General features: G+C 36.1%; 1 protein-coding gene across 4 annotated transcripts in view; it reads left to right on the top strand.

Moving 5' to 3' along the window:
* The window catches only part of FKBP15 (FKBP prolyl isomerase family member 15), a 92,452-nt gene that overhangs the window by 39,996 nt on the left and 34,708 nt on the right, over positions 1-17,748 (top strand). For 2 of the 4 annotated variants that reach the window (XM_077142798.1, XM_077142803.1), the window contains 11 exons: positions 5,449-5,523; positions 5,856-5,954; positions 6,160-6,309; positions 7,216-7,284; positions 8,442-8,588; positions 10,553-10,695; positions 11,113-11,170; positions 11,945-12,052; positions 14,386-14,488; positions 14,957-15,063; positions 16,446-16,560. In XM_077142798.1, coding sequence (XP_076998913.1) covers positions 5,449-5,523; positions 5,856-5,954; positions 6,160-6,309; positions 7,216-7,284; positions 8,442-8,588; positions 10,553-10,695; positions 11,113-11,170; positions 11,945-12,052; positions 14,386-14,488; positions 14,957-15,063; positions 16,446-16,560 — 1,174 coding nt within the window. Of the gene's footprint in view, positions 1-2,915; positions 2,993-5,448; positions 5,524-5,855; positions 5,955-6,159; positions 6,310-7,215; positions 7,285-8,441; positions 8,589-10,552; positions 10,696-11,112; positions 11,171-11,944; positions 12,053-14,385; positions 14,489-14,956; positions 15,064-16,445; positions 16,561-17,748 lie in introns of all 4 variants that reach the window. The other 2 variants (XM_077142804.1, XM_077142799.1) reach the window with 2 other exon arrangements.

Below are 17,748 nucleotides of genomic sequence, written 5' to 3' on the forward strand. Positions count from 1 at the left end.
AAAAACTGTAGAAATGAAGAGGACTAGATGAACTAAATTTTCAGGTAGGGAAAAGCAGTGAGCTGTGCTGTTTCCTTTTGGAGGCATTTGTCAATTTGGGATATAGACTAGGGATCAGGCATGGTTCAGGTAGCACTACTGGGGAGCAGAGAAATTAGCAAAACCGAGGGACTTCAAACACAAGATTGGTTTTTACCTCATGGGACATTCGCTGTTTTCTGGAATAATATTGAAGTCTAGAGAGTGGGCTTGAAAGGCAAAGGAAAATTTCTTCAGGTTGGTGGTGCGTAGGAGATAACATCCTACAATAGGAAAGGGCCCTGCCACAAGCGCACAACTAGTTTTCCTCTCAATACGTATGCTAGATTTTTAACTTCATAGGGAGGAGACTAATAAACATAGCTCAAAATCTCTGAAGGGCAGAGCCTGAGGACTAAGGAGTCAAAGACCTTTCAAGCTTTCAAACAAAGCCATATGTCAATCATGCCTGAGAATGGAACAGCCCAGTGATGGGTTATCTTAATAATTCTGCAGTCATTCATTGATCAGCTCAGTCTGTTATTGAATTGAGATCATCAGCCCCTCACTCTATTTATCTAATGTAGGAAAAGGGAAGCCCTTTCTGTTGGAAGATTGCATGTGAGTCCCCACAATTCTTTTTCATACAATGTTAGGCCTACAATGGAAAATTACTTCATATGTAAAGAGGTGGAAAAATGTAACCAATAATGAAAGGAAAAAAAACACAATAGCAGACCCACAAATAATTGAGATATTGAAATTAACATATAAGGCATTTAAAATAACTAAAAATACTATCTGAAGAAAAAGAGAGGACAAGAACTAAAGGGATGAAAAGACAGAGAATCCATAAAAATAACCAAATGACATTCTAGATTAGAAAAATACAATATCTGAAATTAAGAACTCATGGGATGGGTTTAACAGCAGTCTGGACAGAGCAGAAGATGGGATTAGTGACCTAGAAAACAGTTTATAGGAAATATCCAAACTGAAGCACAGAGAAAAGAAGGAATGCAAAGAGAACAAGCATAGGTTTCATGTGGGACACAAGAACAGTCTAATATATATGTAATAGAAATCTGAAGACTGTAGAATTAGATCTTTAAAGTGCTGAAAGGTAAACACACAAAAACTGCCAGTCTAGAAGTTTGTATCCAAGAAAAATATCCTTCACAAATTAAGTCTAACAAACTTTTAGACAAAAAAGAGCTGAAAGAATCTATCGCCAACAGATCCACACTAAAGAAACATTGAAGAAAGGTCTTCAGATTGAAAGAAATGAAGCACTGTGCAGTCAGCCTTTAATGGGAACAACTCAAAATGCCCATAAACAGGAGAATGGCTTAATAGATTGTGGTATATTCATTCATACTATAATATACTACAAAGCAATAAAAAAGAACAAACTACTGGTCCATGAAACAACATAGATGAATCTCAACAATCGTTATGTTGCATGGAAGAAGCAACGCATGATAATGTATACTGTATGACTCCCCAGCAGGAGTCAGTGGAGCAGGTCCACTGTGGGTGAGGACCCGGGCCAGGGCTGGAGCCTTGGTAATGGAGCTGCCATGTCCTTCACGATAAGAGATTTTGAGGTGATTCTCTCTCCTCTGTGTAGTTGATACTTTGGGTGGTGAAGAGATGCCTGACAGTGTCAAAACCTTTCTCCACTAGAATTTTTCAGTGCTGTACTTGAAATGGTGGAGTATTCTCATTCAGTCTCCTCTTGTTTTATTGGGTGTTTATTCCCATGCTTCAGTTAGTAACAGCACAAATTATGGGTCGTCCATTGCTACATGGAGATGTTTGGTTATGGCTGGAATTCTTACTTATGTCAATTTTCAGTGCTCTTTTGGTGTTCCCCCTGTTTGTGCTTAGCAAAGTTGTCAGTGCCATTTGGTTTCAAGATATAGTTGATCTGGCATTTGAGGTATCAGGAAGGAAACCCACATTCCCTAGTGTCAACAAAATAATTGCTGATATGCTATTCAGCTTTTTGCTGCATTCTCTTTTCCTCATCCAGGGACTGTTTGTGAGTTTCTTTCCCATCCTAGATGAAAATTTAGTTCATCTAGTCCTCTTCATTTCTACAGTTCTTCAATGAATTTTAAAATATAATTTTTGCAAATTTATCTGCTTTCTTATAATTGTTGCAGCTGATTAGTCTTTTACATATATCCCTTCTCTAGTCTCTTTACTGCTTCAAATATAGCTGGTTCAGTAAAGAAATTGAAATGCACCAGTGGTTGTTAAATATAAAAAGGAATTGGCCTTACTACTTTGGATTTGGTTTGCCATTGGCTTTTTTCACAGTGATGAAGTCCTCATACAATATCAGTGGCTGCTCCTTCTCTGTCTTCTTTCCTTTATTCATTATCAGCACCAAGGAAGCAGAGACCCCTGGCAAAGCATACCTTTTCCAATTGCTCCCCTTTTCCTTGGCATCTTCTTAAGCAACACACTCTTCCACAACATTGTCTATCTGCAGTTTGGCCTGAGTGGCTCATTTTCTGCAGAGTTCTCTTCACCACATCCATCACTGCCAAGCTGAAGGCTCCTGTAGGCCATGTAGTCTGCCATCTTAAGAGGGTGGGTGGAATTGGAAGGAGACTATTGGAGATCTTTTCCCTGTTTGCCTCCCCTTACCCAGGGAAGGCAGGACCTACTCTGCCTAGCACCTTCTGCATATTCCCTTCTTTTTGAGGAACTGAAATATTTTTCTCTGGTGCACATAAGATAGAACCTGCTGATACCAGTAAGTGGATTTTTTTTTTTTGTATGCTGTATGGTAGGAGTCACATTTCGTTCTTTTTCCATGTGCTTTTCCCATTTTTGCAGCACTATTTGTTGATTTTTTTTTTTTTTTTTTTTTTTGCGGGAGGAAGTATATGGGCTGGAAATTGAACCCAGGTCTCTTGCATGGCAGGCGAGAATTCTACCACTGAACTACCCTTGCACCCCAGTAAGTGGAATTTTTTTTTAATTTTATATTTTTATTGACAAAATAACATATGAACATGAATATTCTTAACATGTGAATATTCCATATTTGGTGTACAATCAGTGGCTCACAATATCATCACATAGTTGTATATTCATCACCGTGATCATTGCTTAGGACATTTACATCACTCCAGAAAAAAAATAAAAGGAAAAAAGAAAAGACTCATACATGTCATGCCCCTTACTTCTCCTTCTCATTGACCACTAGTATTTCCATCTACCCTATATATATATATATATTTTATTAATTAAAAAAATTAACAACAAACAAAACATTAAGATATCATTCATTCTACATATATAATCAGTAATTCTTAATATCATCACATAGTTGCATATTCATCATTTCTTAGAACATTTGCATCAATTTAGAAAAAGAAATAAAAAGACAACAGAAAAAGAAATAAAATGATAACAGAGAAAAAAAAGATTATACATACCGTACCCCTTACCCCTCGCTTTCATTTATCACTAACATTTCAAACCAAATTTATTTTAACATTTGTTCCCCCTGTTATTTATTTTTATTCCATATGTTCTACTCTTCTGTTGATATGGTAGATAAAAGGAGCATCAGACACGAGGTTTTCACAATCACAGAGTCACATTGTGAAAGCTATATCATTGTTCAATCATCATCCAGAAACATGGCCCAATATATTTTAACCTTTCTTCCCCCTATTTTTATAGAAAAAAATACCCCTTACCACTCCCTTTCATTGATCACTAGTATTTCAATCTACTCAGTTTAACATTTGTTCTCCCTATTATTTATTGATTTTTAATCCATATTTTTTACTCATCTGTCCATACCATAGATAAAAGGAGCATCAGACACAGGGTTTTCACAATCACATAGTCACATTGTGAAAGCTATATCATTATACAATCATCTTCAAGAAACATGGCTACTGGAACACAGCTCTATAGTTTCATGCACTTCCCTCTAGCCTCTCTAATATACCTTTAACTAAAAAGGGGATATCTATATAATGCGTAAGAATAACCTCCAGGATAACCTCTTAACTCTGTTTGAAATCTCTCAGCCACTGATACTTTATTTTGTCTCATTTCTCTCTTCCCCCTTTCAGTCAAGAAGGTTTTCTCAATCCCAGCTCATTCTAGGATTTTTGTCCCATGTTGCCAGGGAGGTTGTAAGTGGATTTTTAACAGGTTTTTCTGCAGCTATTTTCTAGCATTTGCCAGCCCCTGTGCCTGGGCCAATTTGAATACTTTGTTTTCTGTGTGCCATTTACCCTCCTACCTCCCCTTTCTGCCTTCCACCACCCTTGGATGAATAGATCTTGTAAATCTAGCTGTTGTGATTTGTGGATTTATGATTTTTTGTGAAGCACATATATCAGATGTGAGGGTAATGGAGTTATTCCTGGTCACTCCCTTTATAGCCATCACTGGCTTGTTTGTTGTAAATTAGGTTAAGTTTTGGTCTCTTATTCCACTGTGAAAAAGGGCCTGAAGAAATGTTCAGGAGGAAGGACCTCCCAGGTAGGTCTGCTGGGTTTTGAGGAGTATTTAACTAGTATACTTAAAGTTCCCCAAGTGTGGGGGGTACCAGTTCTGGACAAATATCACTGTAATTAAAACAGAATGGTCAGAGAAATTAAACTTTTAAATACTGAGAGGTCTGAAATTTACTATTGGCTATTGCTGTGGCTGTCTGGTATTTCAAAGGAATATTGGGTGATGTGTATAGGAACTGAAGGGATAAACTTATTAAACACATTTAACCTGTGATTGTTTGGCTTTTTCTTGTCATTTTAAGAGACTAAACATGGAGGATAGGGTGGATAGGGTGTCAAAACAATTGTACAGTTTACAAATACCATACTTAATGTGAGCTGATCCCTGCCCACCCACCATCCAAATAAACAAACAAAACCCAACAAACTAATCGGTGTCAAAAGTCAGAGTAGTGGTTACTTCATGTTGGGAATCTTTGAATAAGAAGGGGTATGAGGAAGCTTTCTGGGGCATTAGAAATATTCTGTTTTTTTTAACCTGGTTGGTGGTCATGTGGGTCTAAATATGTGTAAAAATTCATCTAGTTATGCATTTAAAATATGTGCACTTTATATGTTTTTCTGCAATTTAAAAACATTTGTATTGCTTTTAAGCAACTAGTCACTATCTTTTAGTCACCCTTTATATCAATGAAAATACCAACAAAGTAGACATTGCCACTTATAGCTAAGGAGTAAGGCCAAAATGAGAATAGATATTAAAATGGATAATGAGAAGATATAATTTAGAACCTAGGCATTAAGGGATGAACTGAGGTTTGAGTTTTGTACTTGTATGAAGCACATCCACTGACATCTTAGTGCTGATTCTGTATTACCTTTTTAACTTCTGTCCTCTTTTTTGTTTCCCTGCTTCATCTTTGTTTGAATACAGTATAAGATTCTTCTTTATATCAGTAAGCAACAGCCAGTTACTGTTGCCCGGATTCATCTGAACTTTGAACTAATGGTAAGGATTCTCTCTTTTGGAATCAGCAGATTCTTTGGGATAGGTTTGCAGGGTAGATTAGACTTAGCATACCCGACAGGAATTAGATCCACTGCTTCAGTCCTTGGGCATCAGTGTTCGTATCTAAGAGAGCTTCTCAAAAAGGTCTCCTGGCTGCCTTCTGGGACTGTGGACTGAGAGGTGGTTGGTGACAGGTAGTGGGGAAAAATAGAGTGTCCTGATATCTCTCTTTGGCTCCACCCCATTCAAGGCCCTTGTCTATGAGGTTAGGCAGTCAGATTTATCCACTTGACTGCTTGATTCAGTTATCCTAACATTTCTCCTTTCCCCAGGTTCGGCCTAACAACTATAGTTCCTTTTATGATGACCAGAGACAAAACTGGTCCATCATGTTTGAGTCAGAAAAGGTTGCTGTGGAGTTCAGTAAACAGGTAATACTCTTACTTTTCCTTTGAAAAGTCAGAACACTTTCCTGGATTTCTCTTAATTTTAGGAGAATATATGGAAAACCTGTTACCTGCTGTATTTTATTAGAAGCAAACATAAAAATATCACCACATTTGTCATTTGAACCTATTGTATTTAAGAGAAATAATAGGACTGCTTATTAAAATATTCTTTGATTTCATCGTTCAGGTGTGCATTGCCAAGTGCAACAGCACCTCTTCACTGGATACGGTGCTCTCACAGGACCTCCTTGCAGCAGAAGGCCCTGCTGTAGAAATGGGAGATTCTTTGGAAGTGGCGTATACTGGCTGGCTCTTCCAGAATCATGGGTTGGGCCAGGTAAGAAAATGTAGCCCACAAGTTCTTTTGTAATTTGTGTAACATGAGGGCTGTTCAAACATAAGGTACTATCACTATGAATTGCTGCTGTTGTCAAATAGAAATCTTTCTAGAGCACTGCTTTAGTCACTATAACTGGCTTTGGGGCCTACTCATGAAATACTAATGTGTAAAACTTAGATATTGTTCAGTGCTGCTGTGTCTCTTCTACTTATGGAAGGTTGAAATCAATTTCTCAAGTATTGTTTTTATCAGTTATTCATATGTATGTCTAGTCTCCGTATACTAGTGGTAAGCAGTAATATTTTCTTATGGAATAGGTGTTCAAACTTCTTTTTTAGACTCTTATCATTAGTCATTTCTCTAATGTTTGCCTTACAGTGGATGGTGTAAATATGTTGAATCTTTTCTGTTTTAATATAATTAAGCCCTCAAAAACAGTACAGTATAACAGAGAGAACTTTACACTATGAGTCAGTAAAATAAGAATTCACGTTCCAATTTTATTCAAACTTGATCTTGCTCAAGTCATTTATGGTCTTAATTTTCTTTTTCCATCTGTGAGTGGTGGTTATTGGGTCCTTACCTTGCTTACTTGACAGGATTGTCAGCATCAAATGAGTATTTATTTGAAAATACTTTATAGACAAAAAATACTTTTAAAGACATGTTACTGCAAATGTTTGTATTTATTTTTCTAAACCTGGAAAATCATTGTTTTGGTTAATAGCACCCTTTGGCCATGATGTGGTCCCATCTTTTCAGGACCTTTAAGATCTATTTTCCCAGGATATTTGGCATTCCCTATTTTAGAAGTACTGTGCTGGTAAGTAGTTAGTTGAGTATCATAACGATTATTACTGTTTTTGAAACTGGCTGATCTCATTTACCTTGATCAAATTGCAGGTTTTCGATTCTAATGCTAACAAAGACAAGTTGCTTCGCCTGAAATTAGGATCAGGAAAAGTCATCAAGGTAAAGGCTTTACTGTTTTCTTACATGGTTTTAACAATTGTAGTGGGCTTAATATAGGTTAAATTTTATGAAATTCCTAATCTGGTTTTATCTTCTGATAGTCTGGAGAGGCTTGGTTGAAAAGTAGGAGGGAAAAATGTATATTATCTGCATTTGGAAGATTTTTTACCTATGAGACAGTATATTAAAGATGAATATATTTATTTTCTTTACACCCTGCCCTTTTCTTTCATTCTCTGACTCTCAGGAAATTATTCAATCCTTCCTATAGCTTAATAAGCAAAGAGGTAAAACTGCTTCTTCTAGAAGTATCAAAATGGGTCATAGTGGATTGATTGTCATCTGTTTGGTATGCTTTGAGTGGGCACTGCCCCAAAACTGTGGGAGCAACTAAGACCTAGAAGGAGGAACACTGGGATTGGAGTCCAAGAACCTGGGCTCAGGTTGTAAATGTGTTCTTCACCAACTATACAGCTGTATTATAGAATAAAGAGTATTTTACACATGTGGATTATCATTATGTCAGGACATGTTGATGCATTGTGAAGTACTCATTCATCTGTGTGGCAAAATGTTTTTCTCCATAGCTTTGTTTCTGACTTTCCCCCACTCCAGAATCCGCTGGAGACTTTTTCTTCGAGATGTTAAGGGCATCACCCATGAAATTAGACAGGTTTAGTGTTGACTCTTGACTTAGCAATTTACTAATTATATGATCTTTGGCTATTTACTTAACCTCCCCAAACATCACTTTTCTCATCTATAAAATGGGGATAATGCTGCCAACTGTATGAGATAATTTGGGGCATTAAATACGGTAATGTATTTAAAGCACTTATCCCAGTACCTGGAAAAATGTGCTTAATAAATGATAGTTTTTATTTCTCTTTTATTACTGTTCATTTATCCCCCTCATTTTCTCTCAGCATCTCAGATAAGTATATTTCTTCCAACCCAGATATGCCAGGTTTTACAAATGGGTTTAAAGTGTTATTCTAGATATTCTTCAACTGATGTGGGGGATAATTGAACCTGACCTCTGGAGGTACCGTCTAAACCTAAAAGTGTAGATGAGTGAGACCTGATGAGACTGTATTTCTACTTTGTCTGAGGAGGTTTATGTCTGATAAATTTCTCTTCTTGTCTCACTCCTAAAGGGCTGGGAAGATGGAATGCTAGGTATGAAAAAAGGAGGGAAGCGATTGCTTATCATCCCGCCAGCCTGTGCTGCTGGCTCAGAAGGGGTAATTGGGTGGATTCAATCAATGGACTCCATCTTGGTGTTCGAGGTGGAGATTAGGCGGGTGAGTAAAACTGTCTTGTGTTGTGTTTGATGAGTTCTCTGAGTACCTTTTTGCTAGTTAAGTGAAATGAATAAATAAATATGTTCTGAAGCATAGATTTTTTTTTTTTTAAGTAGGCATGTAATAGTGGAAAGAGCAACAGTTTTGGAATCTAAAGACCAAGTTTGTGTCCTTCCTGGCTTTTTATGTAAAGTCTAGAAGAGGTTGTGACTTTGAGTGAATCACTTATCCACACTAATTTATTTTTATTGTGTCTTTAAAATAGTGATTCCTTCCCAAGGGACATACTTTTTGACCTAGTATTTCCATGGTGAGAATTTTAGCCTATCAATATATTCGCAAAAGTATGCAAAGATGTGTGTACGTGTGTCTTTTTCTGCCCCCTCCCCTCTCTACCACGTTGTTTATAATAGTAAGGTACTGGAAATAAACTAAATGTTGTGCATTAAAAGACTGGTTAAATTGTGGTCTTTTCATCTAGTCAGTTGTTGTCAAGTGAAAGAAGCAAGCTCCAGAACAATATAGATAGTGTGGTCTCTCTACATGCTTATGTACACATATATAAAAGAAATATATATACCTGTATATACATAGAAAAATTCCTGGAAGCATTAAAATAAATTATTAAAAGTGATTTTCTCTAGAGGATGGAAATGGATTCAGGAACTTTTGCATTTTTGCTTTCCACACTTCTGTACCATTTAAAATTTTTTATCATGAATTGGTATAATTTCTGTTATAAAATTTGTAAAAAAAAATTGTGATTTAAATTATTACTATGCCCCATCCCCCAACTCCTGCCAAATAAAAGATCTTCTTTGCTTTATACAGTAATTGTTAGGTTCAAATATAATAGTGTTTGTGACTATGAACTATAATATATAATAAATAGAAAATACTGTGGTCATCTTCATTATGGCTATTAGTCCTACTATAGGACTTTGTTTCTCTGTGACTTTTTGAACTGAACATCCATTTTCTGTTAGGCCACTCCAGCCCTCTTTCAATGACATATGCTCCCAGTTGTCATTTACACAATTTTTATTTTCTATTTTCCTTTGAGTTTGAGTAAAAATCATGGCTAATTACAGATAACAAAATCAATCTGAATTAATCAAGACTGGCATTTTCTAAAAGTAAGAAAAATGTTCTATTACCAACAAAGAAATAGAGATTGGTATGCATATTAAATTGACAAGGCTGGTACAGAATGATAATACTCAGTGTTAAGGAAGTTTATACATTACTGGTGGAGTTCACCATCTTTTGTGGGAAATTTGATGCTTTATCAAAAGTCTTGAAAATGACCATACCTTTCACCTAGCATTTTAACTTCTGGGGATTTATAGTATAGAAATATATAAGGCTGTATGCAAAGATAAAGGTGTAAAGAAGCATTGTTTATGTCAGGAAAAATTAGAAATAAACCAAATGTTCAACAGCTGAGTTTGGCCAAATATATTTTGTAATAGCAGAAATATTTATCACTTCTTCTCCTAGAATCCATTGAAGACTTTTTCTTATAGATTATAGCAGTTAAGGGCATGATTCTTAAAACCAAACATTTTCTTCAATAGTAGAAAATAATGTTGTAGATTAATATTTCATGACATCAATATATGTTAATGTATCAGTAAGTGAGAAAAGGAGTTACAAATATGGTCCCATTTTTATTAAAAAATACACGCATATATGTATATATACACATTTATTGTATATACATATAAAATATATATTTATATGTATCAGAAAAATGTGAGATAATACATCCAAAATTCTAACAGCGTTATTGTTTGGTAGTTGGATTGCAGGTGATTAATATGTTTTTTTCTTTCTTCTTATGTATTATGATTTGCCTACAATGAACAGATATTCTTTATTACTTGTACAATAAATCAAAATTAAATGGAATGGGAAAAGTGCCTTTTCATAGCCAGATCCATCTGTACTGGATCTCGTTCTAGGTGAAGTTTGCCAGAGATTCTGGCTCTGATGGACAAAGTGTTAGTTCCCAGGATTCTGCAGCGCCTTCTCCCATACCTGGTGCTGATAATCTTTCTGCTGATTCTGCTGTGTCATCACCCACATCAATGCCTTTCAAATTAGGGTAAGATCCTGGGGTTCTACCAAACTTTTTGCTTTATGTAAAAATGGTTCTTAGAGGAATTCAGAAATAGGAATATAATTGAACACTAAAATAATTGTAAATAACTAGAAAAAAATGGAGTGTGAGAAGTGAGGAAAATACTTGCATCAGATTTTCCTGACAAGGGATTAATATTCATTGTCTATAAAAGCCTTAACTCAGATATATAAGAATATCTGCAGAACTCTGGAAGAAAAATGCAAAGGGTATAAATATAGTATCTCCCAGAAAAAATATGTAGTAATAGCATTTGAGTGGAAAACTGTTCATGTTTACTAGCATTGAAAGATTATACTTTCAAAAGCAATTTGGATATACAATATAATCTGGATTTGTGATTATGGGTTTTATCTCAGGATATGTTTTATTTGCTTTTAGAGAGCCAACTCTTCGTACCAAATCAAACTCCCTCAGTGAACAGCTTACAACAAGTACAGTAAGTATATAAATCTGTCTCTTTCACCTCTAGTATTCTGAGAAGGTTTTGTGTGCCTAGGCTATGGCAAGTTAGAGAAAAAAATGTTGAGAACTGTTGATTTAGTCTAAAAATTAATGGTTACATTACTAAATTGTCAATATAGACAGACCTGAGTTCAAATATTTATTTTTACAAGCTATATGACCTTGAGCAAATAATGTAGCTAATCTCTTATAGAGTTCTTATGAGAACCAGAGGTGTGTGTTTATAGAACACTTAGCTTGGAACCTGTATTATGTGATTATTATTAGGCAAGATGGAGAATGGTTTTAGGTTGAGGGTGAAGCCCTTCAGTCAAAGTGTACTACAATTTTAGATAGTTTGTCTATTCTCTTCCCAGTCTCTTCTGAATTTCTATCAATATAAATTGCTCCCAGGATTTTGAGAGTGTACTGTTATCTCAAAGATCTATATTTTAATTTTTTATCCATAAAATTGAGAATAATCATGCCTGGTGGAGACATGACGTAACAGATATGAAACCACTTATGCATTCCAAACACATAAGGAATTATTTTTATAATTAATAACAATTAATATTGTTATTAATTGTGATCCAGGTATGTTTATAGCCAAGAAATCTTTAATTCTCATTGTCTAAAAGAAGTGGTTTCAAATAGATATAGCATGGGGACTTGTTGAAGGATTTGATACAAGAGCCAAAAGCATAAAGCTGCTTGAAGGTAATGGACCTTAGTTGCAGTGATTTTTGTGACTTTGCTCTCTTTTTAGACTCCTGATACAGTCAAGGCCAAGTTGATCTCTCGGATGGCTAAAATGGGCCAGCCCATGTTACCCATCCTCCCACCACAGCTGGATTCCAATGATTCAGAAATTGAAGTATGTCCGCTTGGCTGTGCTAGAATGAATAGGGCATATGTTGCCATCTTCTGTTCCTTTGGTTATAATTACATTTTTTTTTCTGCCTCTAACCCAGAATCATTATTTAGATAACATACATGCAAAATGTGCATGTGTTTCTACTGTGTTTAGCACTTCAGAGAAATGAAAGCAATTCTATTTATCTGTCAGAAAAACTGGGCAGTTAATTTAGGCTTCATTTACTGGAAACTATAACAGCAGTAGGATCACTCTTTGAACAGCGTAATATACAACCCCTAACAGGTACATAGTTCACATTTGTTGATTGAATGTTTAGATCCTTTTAGAAAATGTTGGTCTTCCAACTGATGTCATCCATTACTAAAGACCAAATTGATTTGTCTTTTGGCTTTATATGTGGTCTATTTTTTTAAATATAGAAGTTCAAGAACTTTACTAAAATAAAATCTATCGATTTATTTTGCTTGCTTTTTGCCTTTGGTGTTTTGCCTAGGAAGCCTTCCCACTTTAAGATATTGTAAACATTACATATATGTTTAAAAATATTTGTTACTATTATTTCATATTTAGATCTAAAATTTTAATCGGTCTAGAATTTGAGATGATATAAAGTAGGGAACTTGTTATAGAATTGATTTCTGTCTGGTCTCTGGAAATGAAATTTGGATAAAACAGTATTCTTAGAAATAAGAAAAAACTTTTGAAAATTTTAAGTGGTACTTATTGTAGAATGATTTAAACTATAGCTAAAGAAAGAAGAAATATTTTAAAAAGAGCATTTTTCTTTATGTATTGGTTTGTAATCTCATTTTAAATTTAATGTTATATCATGGGGCAGACCACGGTGGCTCAATAGGCAGAGTTCTCAGCTGCCATGCCAGAGACCCAGGTTCGATTCCTGGTGCCTGCCCATGCAAAAAAAATTTTTTTTTAATTAAAAAAATTTAATGTTATATCATGAACATTTTTGATACTATTAACACATCTGCCTTACCTTTAAAGGTAGCTCAATATTCTATCATATTGATTTATCATAATTCCTCTTTACTCTCTTGTTAGACATTTAGGTTAATTTAGTCCTGTACTGATCTAAACTGGAATGTTCTTCTAAAAGAGAATATTGGGGGACCAAGGGTATGTTCTAAAGTAAAAGAATGTTGCAAAGATTTGAGCCCTTGAGATCATAATCTTGCATTTTATGTCTCAAGTATTTCTGTTCCGTCTATGAAATAGGAAGATGTTTGTAGGATAACTTTGGTTAGAGTTAGAGGAAGGACCAATATAACCTTGATTTTATAAAAAGAAACAATGGGGGAAGCATCTAAAATTATATTATCTAAAAATAGCATACTGATGAGGTGCATTAAATCCTATTCTTTTATTTTAACTTCTTTATTTTATAATATAACATATATACAAAGCGAAGAAATAAAAAAGCAATAGCTTTCAGGCGGGCCACGGTGGCTCAGCAGGTAAGAATGCTTGCCTGCCATGCCCGAGGACCCGGGTTCAATTCCTGGTGCCTGCCCATGTGAAAAAAAAAAAAAAAGCAATAGCTTTCAAAGCACTCTTCAATAAGTAGTTACAGGACGGATCCCACAGTTTATCATGGGCTAACATACCATCATCTCAGATTTTTCCTTCTAGCTGCTCCAGAATATAGGAGGCTAAAAAGGAATAATTTTTTTTTATCATCACAATCGACTTTTTTTTCCTTTCTTGTGAAAAATAATGTATACACAAAAAAAAAGTGATAAGTTTCAAAGCACAGTACAACAATTAGTTGTAGAATAGATTTCAGAGTTTGGTATGGGTTACAATGCCACAATTTTAAGTTTTTACTTCTAGCTGCTCTGAGATACTGGGGACTAAAAGAAATAAATCCGATTCCTTATCTGATTTTCATTGAGTACTTTGAGACCTCTGGAGATTATTTGGCAGAAGAGAAGAGGTTGAATTATTCCCTGGGTTTCCTTGCAAGAAACCTCTTTTCTGTGGGAATGGCCAGTTTTTATGGTAGTTGGTATTTAGAAAATAATACATTCTGGAGAGCTGTCAGTTTAGCTACTTCAGGCAGTAAAACAACAACAACTTAAAATCTTGCAGAAATGAATTATATTTAATTATTTGATGTGATTTATAAGGAGAACGGATCTAAGTCTAGTGCAATAGAATAAGTGTTTTCTCCCCTTAACCCATACTCTACACTTCTGGCTTTCTGCTTGCCTTTCTTTCTTCTCTTTTTTTTATAACCCTGTGTTATAAGTAGGTGTAGGGTGGACAGTAAACCTCAGCCTTCAATTAAGAAATGAAACCCGTGCCTATTTTAGGATGTGACTGCTCTGCGAGGGACTGGGCAGCCCATGGTGACACCGTCTATGCAGCCCTCTCTTCAGGCAGCCCATCCAGTGTTACCACAAATGACCTCACAAGGTAAGGAAGCTCTCTGAGGCTCTTTGGCCTTGAACTGGATCAGCGCCAAGATTATCATCACTGTTCTTGAATTACTGCTGAGGACTGGGCTAAAGTGTGAAACTTGTCAGTTTGTCCCTGGGCAGGGCATTTTTCAGGCCTAGAGATGCATTTGTTCTTCTTCTTGTGTCGTCTTCAGCTGTGTTACATTGTCAGTTTTGAAAATCTGCACTCAGCTAATGAGACGTCTGTCTCTGTCTGTGGTTGTTATTCTGCCCTTCCTGTCAGCCATACAGCTGATGGGGTCATAGGTCTGAGTCAGAGGACTTGAGAACACCCAGTTTCCTTCCACTGCAGAGTTGACTTTGGGAGACTAAGTGAGAAAAGCAGTCAAGTCTGAAGCATGACAGCCTGTGTGGTGCTAGTCGAGACTTATAAAAAGAAGAAGCAAGGGGTGGATAACAGCAAAAACTTCTTGCTTTATCTTAGTGCCTCAGCCGTCTGTTTCTGGGCTCCAAGCACCTTCTGCTGCCTTAATGCAAGTTGCATCTCTCAATTCCCATTCAGCTGTATCTGGAAATGCTCAGTCCTTTCAGGTAACAGTATTTTAAAAACATGTTAGTTATAAGCTATAATTTATTATCGTTCTATCAGTCTTTTTTCTTCTGTCTGCCCAATTCAAATTGTTGTGCTTCCCCAAAGTCAATAGTTTCTTTTTTTTTTCCTTCCCAAACCACTGTTTTCTCATCTGTAAACCAGGTAAAGGATTTTCTACCTCACAAGTTGCTGTAAAGATAAAATGCAACAACCAACAAAGCACCTAATACAAGGCCTGGCACATAGTAAAAGCTCAATCAATGTTTGTTTCCTTTCCTTGCCACATATCTAGTTGAGGGATATGTGTTGAAGTCCCTTTCTTTGTCCCTTTCCGTGTCCCTTTCTCTCTATCAAACAGTTGATAGGCTAAGATTTAGTATTGTACTCAGCAGAGTGGGTGTGGGTTGGGTGGAGGCTGTTTGGAAATTATACCTGGACTATGTTGTCTAGTTGTCCTTCAAAAGTGATCTCTTAAAGTGGGCTTTTGTCAGTTTTCCTTGGCTGACTCTTTGCCAGGGTGGTAGAATCTTTTGCCCCACCACATTTGGTGGATAAGACTCTCCCACAATAACAGTAGCAAACTTCCTTGGTGATTCTTAATGGGGGCCAGATGGTGGCAGCAGTGAGCAGGGTGTATCAAAATTGAAAAAAAAAAAGAAATCCTGTCCTTGCTCTCTCCTCACTCAGTGAAGAATTACTGTCCTTTAAACTAAGATTTTCTTATAATGGATGGACAATTCTGTTTGTCCATGGAAATGAACATGATTACCTTATTTCAAAGGGAAATAGCCATGGATCATTAAAATGATAGCTGCTATTTATGGAGTATTTACTATCTGCCAGATATTTCACTTACCTGCTGTTAAGAAAGTTTCCTGTATCAGTTCCTTTCATCCACAAAACAACCCTATTAGGGTATTATTATCTTCAGTTTATGGAGGAGAATAAGCTTAGAGAAAACAAGAGCTCTTGTCACACAGATAAGTGTCAGACTCTAATAGGGGAGGCACTGTTGCAGCTTTGGAAACTACTGATTTAGTTTGAAATCTCAGTGAATACCTCTGCTTTTACAGCAATAGAAACTAAGCATAGTTTGCTTAGCTTTACTATATTTCAGAAAATCAAAAGGCCCAATGATTGGAGAGTGAAATTCTTACTTAAATAAATCATGTAAACATTTCAGTGGCTGGGTACCATTGGGGTACATAGATAAACTTCCTATTGTCTTTCTTATCTAGTGCCAAATCCTGATTTCTTCCTGCTCCAGCTATAAGTTTGAATCTCCTCCTTGTTTATTCATCTTATTCCATGGAAAAGAATATAAGCAAAAGAAAGAGACATGAATGTTTTGTACACCGGCTGTAACCTGGCCTTTTCTCAGCCTTATGCAGGTATGCAGGCCTACACTTATACCCCGGCATCCACTGGCACGTCCCAGCTGCAGCCTGTCCGGCCTTTGTACCCACTACCACTCTCTCAAGCGCCACATTTTCAAGGTAGGGAGCATTACCCTCAGTTCTCTTTTTGCATTCTTGCTCAGCACTTTTTCTTTCCATCTCTTTTCATTTTTACTCTGGTAGCTCTTTACCCTTTGTTTCTTTGCTTTTTTTTTTTTAACAGCTTGTTGAGGTATGGTTTACTATTCATAAAATTGCACACTCATTTTAAGTGTGCAATTCAATGACTTTTTAAAAGTAAATTTATAGTTCTACAATCAGCACCACAATCCAATTTCAGAGCATTTCCATCAACTCAAAAAGATCCCTTACATCCACTTTCTGCCCTTTGTTTCTTGCATTATTTCCTGCCAGCCCTATCAGAGTGGCTAGAGTTTATAGAAAAAAAAAATAACATTGGGGGAGATTGGGAGAAAGGTTGGCAATTGTGTTTGGGTGTCCCATATCTCAGATGATATCTGCTTTGTTAAATTTTTAAAATTGTTAATATAACTCATAATAATACTCACATAAAATAAAACAATATACAAGGGTATACTGTCCTTTCCCATCATTAAAGCCCCTTGACCCTAGGAAACTACTGTTAATGGTTTCTTGAGTAACTTTCAGATATTTTCTATGCATAGGTAAGTCTGTATAAAATAAATAAGTAAAATAGAAACAATTGGGATGGAATTCTTCTTCCGTAGTTTGCCTTTTTCAGAGTAATTGCTTTTAGTATTAGGACAGTGGCAGGGAGAAGTAAGTATATCCTACAACATAATTTGTGTTTCTAGAGTGGGTCAGGGTTTCTTAGATGCAGCTTTTCTGTGGAAGCACTCCCCCTTCTCCATCTGGAAAACCCATTTTCATCCATCAAAACTGTCATTTCCTCTGTGATGTCTTCCCTGATTATTATTCATTCCTCTTTCCTCTCCTCCCAGAGACATAACCATGTATGTGTACTGCCAAAGAGTTAATTTTGCTTTTCTTTATGCTACTTTTGTACCTTATACAAGGTCCCTTTTTGCACTTAAAACACTTTGTTATAATTGTCTGTTTACATGTCAGTATTCCCATCAGATCACTAGCTCTCCAAGGCAGGAATCATATTTTATTCATTGTTGTATCCCTGGTGCCTGGGACAATGCCTAGCATGCAGTTGGATGAATTGAGATGCAACCTGAGCATCAGTGCTATGGCAATCCAAAGACAGCATACTTACGTCTTTGGACCAGACTATAGCCC

This window comes from Tamandua tetradactyla, chromosome 2 (genome assembly GCF_023851605.1).
Source record: "Tamandua tetradactyla isolate mTamTet1 chromosome 2, mTamTet1.pri, whole genome shotgun sequence".
NCBI lineage: Eukaryota > Metazoa > Chordata > Mammalia > Pilosa > Myrmecophagidae > Tamandua > Tamandua tetradactyla.